The sequence below is a fragment of a genome, unplaced genomic scaffold (genome assembly GCF_019419815.1).
Source record: "Pyrus x bretschneideri cultivar Hongxiangsu unplaced genomic scaffold, Pyrus_bretschneideri_v1 Contig9, whole genome shotgun sequence".
Lineage (NCBI taxonomy): Eukaryota > Viridiplantae > Streptophyta > Magnoliopsida > Rosales > Rosaceae > Pyrus > Pyrus x bretschneideri.
This window is the reverse complement of record NW_025999831.1, coordinates 2,503,632-2,515,239: the sequence shown is the minus strand read 5'-3', so window position 1 is coordinate 2,515,239 and position 11,608 is coordinate 2,503,632. Positions and strand designations below refer to the sequence as shown.

The 11,608-nt window shown below is 36.3% G+C and overlaps 1 protein-coding gene across 6 annotated transcripts; it reads right to left on the bottom strand.

Moving 5' to 3' along the window:
* Window positions 1-390: 390 nt before the first annotated feature.
* LOC125467837 (BEL1-like homeodomain protein 1) lies at window positions 391-5,076 on the bottom strand. 6 transcript variants are annotated; one of them, XM_048576700.1, is made up of 6 exons: window positions 4,934-5,076; window positions 4,536-4,677; window positions 2,704-3,631; window positions 1,922-2,295; window positions 1,699-1,759; window positions 391-1,591 (listed from the first exon to the last, which is right to left on the bottom strand). In XM_048576700.1, exons 3-6 carry the CDS (start codon window positions 3,562-3,564, stop codon window positions 755-757), a joined length of 2,133 nt encoding a protein of 710 aa, XP_048432657.1. In that variant the 5' UTR covers window positions 3,565-3,631; window positions 4,536-4,677; window positions 4,934-5,076; the 3' UTR covers window positions 391-754. The 6 variants fall into 6 exon arrangements, with proteins under 6 accessions (XP_048432657.1, XP_048432658.1, XP_048432659.1 ...); XM_048576701.1 differs by having other exon boundaries at window positions 4,642-4,677; XM_048576702.1 differs by lacking the exon at window positions 4,536-4,677 and having other exon boundaries at window positions 4,934-5,073.
* Between the last annotated feature and the right edge of the window lie 6,532 nt (window positions 5,077-11,608).

Below are 11,608 nucleotides of genomic sequence, written 5' to 3'. Positions count from 1 at the left end.
TCTCTCTCTCTCTCTCTCTCTCTCTCTCTTTGTCTCTCCCTCTCTCTCTCATGCATTAGAATATTGCCGACTATATTTTTATGCCTAAAGTTTATAGGGACCTCCACTTTTATGCTGTGAGACTAAAGGCATTGTAAATCCATTTTTCTAGATTCCAAACGAAGATATAAGATCTTTTATGATCTAACAAGTATGCATTATGTTTATTATTTTAGTTGAGCTCGTACCTAACACTACTGGAAGTTTCTGTCTTACCGACCAAATTAAGTACTACAACAATAATAAAATCTTATCTTACTTATGGGGTCGGTTATATGAATACTAAAGTATCACTGTGCTCAGTTTTATTGCCAAGTCTTCCGTTACTAAAATTTTAAAATACACATTAGCTAACACGGTTATAAATATCAATATATAATGGTATACCCATGCCAATTAACCAAAGTTGTACACCAATCCATCTATCCATCTTCAAAACTTATACAAAATAATATACAGTCCTCTGCTCTCAAATCCTAAAGCTGTCTAAGACTGAAATTGTTCTTTGCAGAGAAGTATATACCTATACTAAAAGTAAATTCTTCTTTCTTTACACTACCATATGCATTCATTAATTTTCCTTGTTCCCCAAGTAATTTATAGGGCATAGAAAGAAATACTGAGAAGAAGATCACATAAAGCAGCAATGACATTGGCATCCCCCTTGCAATCAATCATGCTTCTTCAAGGCCTTCTTAAATTATTTGCGTCATGATCACGCCACAAAGTCCGGTAACAATTGGGCTACGAACCTCTTTCGGTTCTGAATGTCGATGTTTTCGAATGCAGCAGCAGATGAGTGAGGAGCTGAAGTGTTTATGGCGCCAAATTGATCATTTGTTTCACCAATGTCTACTCTTCTCCCCAGCTGAATGTTTTGGTTTGGGAGAAAAGTTTGATGGTGGTGAGCTCCGGATAAGGAGAGGTTTTCACAGTGAGGAAGACCTAGAGTGAGAGAGACACCATTGCCTGAGAACCTTGGTGTAAATTGGTCTGCATCAAACCTGCCAATTTCGCCAATCGGGTATTGCCCAAAATTTCCGATGAAATTAGTCTGCCCTCCCATGAAAGAGTAGCCGTCTCTCCCCTGCCTCTCGTCCCCGAATTTCATAGAAACTTGCTCATTGCTCACCTCTTGGGACTCCATATTCATACATGGGACAGTACTGTTTGAGGAGTGCATAATTTCGGTGCTCCTAGGCTTCTTCGGACTGCCTTGTGTAATCCCATCGAGTTCTGATGACCCAATGAGAGTGAATCCGGACTGGTTCCGGACCATATTTGTGGGAGATGTTGAGGGTGTGGAAATCGACATTGATGGATGAGTAGCAACATTGTGATTCACCGAATTCTCTTGTTTGGAGTTGAAAGTGCTTGTTGTTTGGTTCTCAGTGTCTTGTGGAGCTGTGGACTTTGATGCAGAGTCTTCATTGCTCTTGCTCATTTTCTCAGATGATCCATTCTTCTCTTGCTCCTTCGCTTCCTCCAAGTACATCTCCTCCACCATTGGCTTCCAAAGCCGGACACGAGCGTTTATAAACCAATTGGAAACCTGCATAATTAGTACTCAAACTCATCAGCATGCTGATTCCCACAACTAATTATCAAGAAAGAAAAAAAAATTCACTCGAACAAAAAAATGTGGATGGATTTGAGTACCTGACTCCTAGTGAGTCCAGTTTGTTTTGCAAGCATGTGCTTGTCTGAATCCTTCGGATATCTGAAACCAAAATTTCCAATCCTTCTTAGTACATTATGGTAAAAACTTGCGAAAACAAAATCATCTTAGTATACAACTGCATCTTGCCAAGACTACATAATACAAAAGGCACAAACCCTTATGGTGAACCGGATTTGATAGGATAATTATGAGAGTACTTACGGGTGGAGGAAGTGTTCGAAGAGCCAAGCGCGAAGAACGGAAACAGATCTTTCTGGCAATCCTCTTTGTGGTCTCCAAGCATTGTGCTGGACCATTCCCAATTGTTGGAGAGCCCTTTGCTGCCTCAGCTGATGGTCAACATATTTGAGCCTTGATCCTTCAATCTTACCTCCAACGCTATCTTCTTCTCCCAAGCTCTTGTTGGCGGATCGAATTTGGTTCGTTATGGCGTCCTTCAGGCACCTGAATTGCTTTGAGATTGTTTGCAGTGCCAGAGCAGTGTATGTTCTTGCTGAGCCAATTCCAGCTGCTTGCTCAAATGATGAAATCACCACATGCATCTGCCGGTGGTATTGCCTGTATCTTTGGTCCACCTTCAACCAACAAAATAATACAACACACAAAATTATTCAAAATTGAAATTGAATAATATCATGTGACAATTCAATCACTCAATCTCAAATATGAAAACAAAAATTTTCAATAGTAAGAAAGAGCTTAGGTCTTGTCAAAATGTTGTTACTGAAACACTTTCAGTAACTTTATTACGATACATATATAACATATCCAAGGTCTGCCAAGAAACGTTATACTAAAACTCAAAACTCATGTGTCCAATTCATATGAGAAATCAAAACTCATGTCGCAATACTAAAAGAGGTTTTGAGTTCGAATTCAAGAATTGCATATTTATGAAAGAATAAAAAAAAAACAGAAATATTATTCAAATATCACTAAAACAAATGATTGTCTTAAGAAATTAACAAAGCATCAGCACATACCTCATCAAGCATGTTGATTAGCTTCCCCTTCTTCATCTGAATTTCCTGCCTCTCAGCAGTGCTCAACTCAGCCGCACGCTTTCCATTCCCTTCACCGCCTACTGAACCGTCTCTGGCCTCCGCCATCGAGGACTCAGCTGCCGCTTTACTCTGCTGCCCATTACCCTTCTTTGGCAGCTCAGTCCTCATCCCATTCCCGACGTTCACAACCTCATCGAGCAGCTCCTGCGCCGCCTTCAAGTACTTTGAGCTCAGCAGCACGCTCTGCATACCCGAAACCCCATTCGTCACCCCGGAAGCCGACGAATTCGACCCACTCGAAACCCGAATATCTTCCCCGGACGGGACCTCCCTCTCGGCGGAGGTCTCCTGGAACGACCCAAAACCTGGTTGCTGCGAGGAGAGACTCAAAGATAGGCCCTGCTGAGAGCGTGGGGTGTCACGAGTGGATGCGGCCGGGTCAATTGAGTTCCAAAGCGCGTACTGAGTCTGAATTCTCGGCATGAAGGCATGCAGGGCGGAGATGTCGTTGTGGGGGTGGTGCATGGATAGGGAGCTGTTGCCGTTGGGGTCTTGCGTCAGCGGGATACCGAGGAATTGTTGGTGGTGGGAGGGAGGCGCGTGGGAGAGAGTGGAGGGGTGATGAGTGAGGGAATTGGGGGCTGAGTTGAGAAAAACAAGGTTGGTGGCGGCGGATGGGGGTTGAGGCTGTTGTTGCTGCTGCTGCTGCTGTGGTGGTGGTGGAGTGTCGGAGTATTGGACGTAACCGGGATTCATGAGAACAAGGGTTTGTAAGGCGCCATCGGAGGAGGCTTGGATTTCCGATGAGTTGCCACCGTGGTGATGAAAGTAGGCCGCCATGTTTTGGCCGATAAAAGAGCAGGTGCGTCTGGTATTATAGACGAAGTGACTTAGGTTTACTTCAGAGCTGATGAAAGGAGACTACGTTAGTATAATACAAAAGGGTTTTTCACAATTCACATCATCATATCATATACACATACACATCCAACTACCAACTCCCTCCATACAAACAACAGAAACACACACTTGAACACGTCTCTCTCGTCTTTCTCTCTCTCTCAAAAAAGTCCCTATCATGCATATAAATATATGTTTATAATCATTTACATGATTGTTGGAGGAGTACAGTGAGAAGTGATTTGTAGCTTCTGAATTGGGCTTCAGAAAGACAATCAAAGATAAATCAAAGAGAAACGATCGGAAATCAGGCGTAAAACTGATCAGAATTAAGAGACGCTAACACAAAGGTGTGGATTTGAAGATTTAGTTCCTGGATTTTTTTTTTTTTTGCTGATCATGTCGAGGCAGCTGAGTTTTTTACTGCTTGGAGAGAGAAATTAGGTAAAAGAAAGGGAGAGACTATGGAAACTATGTTAGCTTTGTGTGTGTGTGTGTGTATATATATATAGAGAGAGAGAGAGAGAGAGAGAGAGAGAGAGAGAGAGAGAGAGAGGTACAGTAATTGAGAGAGAGAGAGTGGGTGAAAGGAATTGGTTATATTAGTATTTAGTTAATAATCAAATTTTAGGTACTTGTTTGATGGTGTGATGGAAATCTGCTGATGAGATATGTACACGTGATTCATGATATGATCATCTTTCTCTGCACTGCAACGGAAACAAGAATTTCACCAACAGTGACACCAAAATCCATGAAATTTTGGGGGAGAGTGAGATACTGAGTGTTGAGAGAGAGATGACCAAACAGTTACAGCTAAAATACATGATAAGCTATGGCAGCTACAAACATTAATAATTCTATATATACATGAAAAGAGAGAAGCACCAATTGAGAGAAGACACACACACCTGTCTATATTTCTATTGAGATTTTATCAGTCTTCCTTCTTTCCTCCTTACACATATAATAATATAGAAGAGGTAGGAGAAAGAAAGGGAAAGGAAAGGAAAGGACCTTCTGTCAGACTCAAAATCTCTGCAACTTCCCCCACTGAAAAGGAAAAAAAAGAGAGAAAGAGAGAGATAGGGTTAAAAAGGTGTTTGAGGGGAAAAAGATACCCATCTTTATTCACCTCACCATCCACACATTCATGCCCCCCCCACCCCCTCTCCCTTTTAAATTTTTTTCAGCTAAAAAATAAACTTTTTCAATCTAAAAAAAAAAGAGAAAAAGAAAATTGTAAGCAACCTAATTGTTAAAAAAAATTCTTCATCCACGTTGTTATACTGCTTTTTGAAAGAAGTACCTGCTAACAAATTAGAAACAGGATTGCGCTTCCGATTTGACCCTCCCTTTCCAAATCATTTGATGCAAAGCTGGGAACCCTCCCTTTGCATAATTTTTGGGAGAGAGATGGATGGAAAGAGCTAGATCTGAGTTCTAACAAAAATTATGCAAGACTAACACTACCATAACATAGTGAAATTTTATTTCAAGGAATGGCAGAAGAAACAGAGAGCTGAAAAACGAGGAAATGTCTCCTTCCACGCCAAAGCTTAATATAAAAAAATAATAATAATAAAGCACGGAAGATGATGAAGAAGGTGTGTGGAGGGTCCAATCCATCAATTCAAAATTAAATATCTGCTTGTCTTTTTCATATATGTTATTTGTAATATACAATTTTTATATCTTTTTTATTTTGTGATAATTTTTTGTGGTTGGATTCCAGAGTTTGAAGATAAAACAATTAAATTGCTAAGAAACACAGGACCAACCACCATAACAACAACTTTAATGCTTGTGAGAAGTTAATATGTGTTTGTCTCTGTTATTTACCCCACATTTATGTATGGGAGCATTTTGTAAATACACATTACCCTACACAAGCATATATACATGAGTTGTAGAGAAAATTTCAACACTATAATACAATTTAGTTATTTATCTAATCACAACAATAATGAGCCTTGACTAATTAGCTTAGTGAATAGAATAATTTGATAATAGTGTCTAAATTATCCAACTTGCTAATGCATAGCGTGCGCGTGCGCACACACATATTGTTCAGAAATTGAAATTGTATGAGGAGTTTAATTTTTTTCTCAAAAGGTGATTAAGTATATTTTCTGTTTACCATTTTATCTTCGTTTTTATTTTTTCTAAACTTATTTTTTAGATGTTTTGCCTGTTAAAAATTAAGAAATTGGTCTTGATCATGTTTCATATCTCAATTGCTGAAATGATTAGTTTTTAGTATGTAGTCGATATCCAAACGCAATGTTGTGAACGTTTGATTGCTACGTCCTTGATTTATTCGTTTTATCAAATTTTATTTATTTTTATCAGTTTAGCAATTAGGATTTGAATTCTAATAAATTTAAAAAAAAAAAATCTCACAATAATTAGACTAAATTATATAGTGGTAATGATCAATTGGTGGTTTAGCGAAAAATATTAGAATATCGGCATACCTTCCAAGTTTCCCTGGAAATAAAAGAAGTTGACCATACAAACCCTGAAAACACTTGGGGTTGCCAAAAATAAAAAATTACGTACCCTTTCACTAAGAAAGGCAGTACAAGCTGAAAGGGGTTGAAAACAACTCCTTAATTAATTACTCTCATCTGCGCTAAATGCCCTAGTTCTGAATTCCACAACCTTAATTTCCATGAAGTTTTACTTCCGACACCATCGGTAAACAGTGATGGTCGTAGTAGTATGAACAGTGACAAAAACTTTAAAGCTCCTGACTAACATTGCTGATGTTAAAAGGACATCACACTTTTTTTTTTTTTAAATACGGCATGCGTGCTCACAATCAGGTAAACACTGTGATGTAGGCGCCTATAAATTAATAAAAATAATATATATATATATATAGGTCTCTCTGGAGTGATGAGTGTAACAGTCTTTTCTTCTGATCAACTGTCATCTCCCCAAAAATCAATATCAATTACAAGAGAATTATTTTTCCCTACTTCCTATGATTGCATCATGAAAATTTGGATGGGAACTTTGAAAAACTGCAGGAGGACGCCACGCAGTTTACTATTTTCCATCTCTGTTGAAACAAATGGCTCCTACTTAAAAAGTGTGTTTAGCTATCTTCATTTGAACGACGTACCTAATTGGTTAGGTCCTTTCTATGTGACAATAACAAGGGTTCTTTGGAAAAGGGACAGTCAGAATCATTCAACCGCTGCAGACAAAAACAGTGTATCCATATGATTGAAAGACGCTGTACCTTTATGCAATTCTGCATAAAACTCTATTTGAGCCTCACTTAATCTTTACTGCAAAATTTAATTTGTTGTTTAACCTCGTAATACTTAACTAGTGTTTTCCTTTGTGTGTCACGCGTCTTTACTTCTTATTTTGAAAAGATTTTTTAAAATTAAATAATCTTATTTTTATTAATTTCAATCATATAGCATTTAAAACATCTTCAAATGAGATATTAAAATTCTTACGTGAACTATTTTGACAAAAAAAAAAAAAGGTGTTTTTCTAGTTTCAAAGGAGATATCAAAATTTCACATAGATCGACATTCTTTACTTTGCTGTCAAATTTAAAGGCAACATAAAAAAAACTGTTTTATTTTAATGTTGGGCACACATATTTTTTTTATTTTTTCTTCACTTATTGATTGTTTTATTATCAAATTATGGGCCCACTAGATTTTATAGATAACCAAAAAGCATTTTAATTTGATATTCCGGTTGAAATATGAGACTTTACAAAATGTTATGTTGCCACATTAGCTTTGATAAATTTATCAATAACAATGGAATTTTCATTTGTGTCGCATAAGTAGTTTTGATACATTAACAAGGGATTGTAAATGTAATTAATTCTATACTAGATGTGCCCCCATTAACCTCAAGAGAAATGCTAAGGAGACTCTCACAGTTTAACATCAATTATTGTGCCAACATTATAAAACATTATGCTAAAAACATCAGGTGACAAAGGGTCAATAGAATGTCTCACTTTTGAGAGACTCTCCTTAGACTTCTCTAACCTCAAACTGCTAGAACTATTAATTGCAAATACCACATATCCTCCACCTAACCTGCTTTTGATCCAAGCTTAACTGGTTCATAAGTTTTATGGCTTTCATTTTATGCATGTAATCTTCCATGAGAGTTTATACATGAGTTTTTTTTTTTTAATAAAAGATTTCAAAATTAGTTGTTAATGTTAATTTAAGGGAAAATTTACCTATATTACACGAACTTAACTTGTTTTAATAGTTGACCATCACCTGACTTTTTTATGCATGTGTGTTTGAGCGTGCCGCTGGTTCGCGTGAAAGGTGCTTATTTAGGCCAAGAGAAAATTGAAGTACTGGTCTCTAAATTTTGGCTCAATTGAAGTTTTGGTCTTTGAATTAAAAATTCGTAAGTATTGGTCTATAACTGTTATAATGTGAAGCAATGGTCTTTTTGGCTACCTCCGTTAGAACTTCCATCCAAAATAAAAGATTTAAAAGGGAAAAACTAATGAGAATTCAAAGGAAGTTTGCCAAAAAAACCATTGCTCCACATTATAACAATTTTAAAGGCCATTACTGATTTTCACCATAAACACAATATATCAACACAAAATATCCGAACACATAAAATGGAAAAGCTGTTATTAATCATCATCGGACGTGCAAGTTCCTGGATCACTATCATTATAAGTTAATGTTGATTTATTAATCTTAACTTTTAACACCTTGTACCAAATGTCCCCTAAATGGCATTAGTAGTTAGTTTGAAACTCACGAGTGGCAAATATCACATCGCAAAAGCATACCCTAAATCCGAAACTTCCCTGCCACCAGACTGTACACTGTCCCTCTCTCTCTATATATATCGTAGAAATATTATTATAAATAACCTAAGTGGGTACCCTTCTGTGGTCTATCCATTTCAATATAGTTATTACGAGACTGCTGCTTGTTGCTGCTTGTCTCTTCCTTGAAGTGTTCGAAATTTCTTTTCATAAGAAAATGACTACAGACGAGGAAAACATTTAAAAAGCTTTGGATTTCATACTTAAACAATTCATGTATCTGTCAGAAAAGAGGCAAGAAAAAGATTTGGAAAGGTGAAAGTCGATAGGTGGAAAATACAAGCACAAAGCGCATGCATAAACTAAGAGTTTCAATCACCAAAAAAAATTTCATTTGCATCATCATCAATCCATCATCATTAATCAAAAATATTAGTAGGATCGGCTTTTCTCTCAATATATAATATTCATTTGTTAATTGTATTGGAGAACTGTAGGGTCTATATTTAGAATACACTATTTAGAGACTTAAATAGAAAGCGGGTAACAAATCTGAGATCATTGTTATATTAAGTTTTAAAACTTTAGGATTGTAAACTGAGAATTACCTTAATAGCTAAGTACATAAAACTATTGTTGTAAATTACAAAAATGTAAATGGCGGTCCCTTTTGTTTCTTTTCTTGGTTCAAATGAGTTAAGGCCGGAGACGATAATATTTATTTACATTGGAGGTATAGTGCATAAATATTTGACGTTGAAGCTAGCAGCTAGATACATGTTAGATCCATTTCTAAATAACTCAAAGTATTATTATTTTGTTAATAACCAAGTACTACACAATGAATTTTTATAATTCAAGTGATTAATGTTGTATCAAAGATCCTAAGTTCAAGTTCTCATTCCCAATATCGCTCTTTTGATTTAGAAAAAAGGGTAGCCAATACTATACAACGACACTATAGCAATTTATCCGATCGCGTGGGCATATGTAGGCAGCTGGGGACGAATGAGGGAGACGAAAATGAGTCTTTTCATTGAGGGACCAGACGTAAGTTGCCTGCAACTACAAAAGGAGTCGGCTGCTTCAGCGGTCTGTACCGGTACATATATATGATTATCTTCTCTAGTATACCAGTCCAGTCCAAAGACGCAACAATTATTGGTTTTTTTTCTTCAAAGGTAAAGATGTCCCTTGACCGCAAAAGAAGAGTAAGTCTCATATATAATCAGAAATAATTCATATCGAACAGAATAGTCCTCACACACCTAACATTATCCACATCGTCTGCAGAAAATATTCCCCATATACGCATGTAAATTTAACATATGATATAGGATCTATATATATTTTGTCTAATTAAGACATTTGATGCTTTAAAGCTGGCCTTGTTGTGACCGTCATCATGTTCAAGATAGTATTGTTGTAGCTACGTTCTGTCTTCGACTGTCCCTTCCCCAATATCACTTGTATCAACAAGAAAATAAATTATTTTCTTGATGATTGTTTTTGGCTGTTGCCTTATTTTAAAAAAAAAAAAAAATCCGTTACAGTAGAGAGAATTAAATTGTGGGCCTTTCCTCATCCTAGTTCATTATCTCATCCTTCCTCGCCACTTAGACTAATTACCTCAAAGGATATTGAAAATGCAATTCAAAATTATAACGTTCTTGTCAAATTCACTGATCCACAATAATGATTTCCATCATTGTGTTTTATTTTATCAACTATTTACTTTGATCAACAACAAAAGTTCTCCAATTTGCTTTTTACCTTTCATTATTTCAAGATAAAGAGTTGGATTGACAATTCGAGGCATCTTTGCACCTCATTGAAGAAATTTATCTTACTTTTCTGATATGCCTCTTTTCCAATCCCCTCATCTCACATTCTCTTATTTTGTTTTTCTCTTGCTATAAAAAATTAATATAAGATGTTGATGTGGCTTAACCGTGACTGTTCGAGTAGAAGGAGAGAGAAGGGAAGGGAAAAAAAAGAAGAAAGAGAATCCTACTCTATTTTCCAAATTGGGATTTATCTTTTCGATGTATTGAACTATCAAAATCCAATTCCACTGCACATTGCGGGCCGGAATAGACAGATAAGTTTTGATCGCCAAATCAACCACAAACAAATGCCTCCCAAGTCAAAGGATGAAGCCATGGCAGGCAACCGGGGCTGCATGCGTCTAATGCAGTGACAGTCCAGATTTGTAGCCAATTAAATTCGAAAGAGCACTTAAAAAATAAAATAGCTAATCAATAATTTTATTTTAAAATTTCACTTTTTCTAACAATAAAACAAACGAAAAAATATTAAATTAAATAAGTCTATGACCTCTTCCTACCGACACAAGCGTCTTTTTGTATCTCTCTTTGAGTCATTATGTTCTTTCACTAATAAACTCTAATCGTAATTTCATGGCAGTTAAAAAAAACTAAATAAGTGAGACCATTCAATTAGTTGGAATGAGATGCTAACTCAAAAAACATATACGTTTCAATTTTTATTGTTAAAAATCGCAATAAGTTTCAATTTTGATTGTTAAATTTTGCATGAATACATTCTTTAAAGAATATTTCCATGCACGACAATCTTAAGGGAATGACCTTTTATAAAATTCGCACATAACCCTTGAAATAGCATAACAATCCTAACCTGAACAAGATAATTAGATGAAAAATGTGTTAACAATTTCAAGTGTAAACCACATTTACATTTTACCTTTCCTTTCTTATTTTCGAGAGACATTAGATTTCAAAACACTGGTTATGTCATTTAGACGTGCAATTTATGTCCATACGTCCATACCCCAATACTCTCCTCTAAACAAGACAAAGCAAACCTCGTTTGCGCGTGTGCTGAACGATTACAAATACGTGGCCTAAATTGACACTCACTTCTACTAACCCTTCACTAGACAAACTTATTCTCGATGACAGATTCTAACAATGATTCCTTGTTCATCTCACCCAAGTAGATGATATTATGCATTTGTGTTACAACTTTTCAGCCTATAAATTTACGAAGAATGTTGGTTTCAAATAACTTTCACCAATAGGACAGTGCGAGCTACCGTTTCATCCCAAACAATTTTCACCAATGAAGACGACAAAAACAAGAAAGAAAATTACAAGTGCGACAGGTGGAGAGAGTGGCACGTCAAAGGTCAAACACACCACTTAATTGCAAAAGAGT

Excerpts from the sequence above, each read along its gene's own strand:
- LOC125467837 (XM_048576699.1), bottom strand. The coding sequence starts at position 4,312 with ATGAATCACGTGTACATATCTCATCAGCAGATTTCCATCACACCATCA. Across the intron at positions 1,760-1,921 it reads TTCGAACACTTCCTCCACCC|ATATCCGAAGGATTCAGACA; the intron begins GTAAGTACTCTC and ends TTTTGGTTTCAG. Across the intron at positions 1,592-1,698 it reads CTGGACTCACTAGGAGTCAG|GTTTCCAATTGGTTTATAAA; the intron begins GTACTCAAATCC and ends CTAATTATGCAG.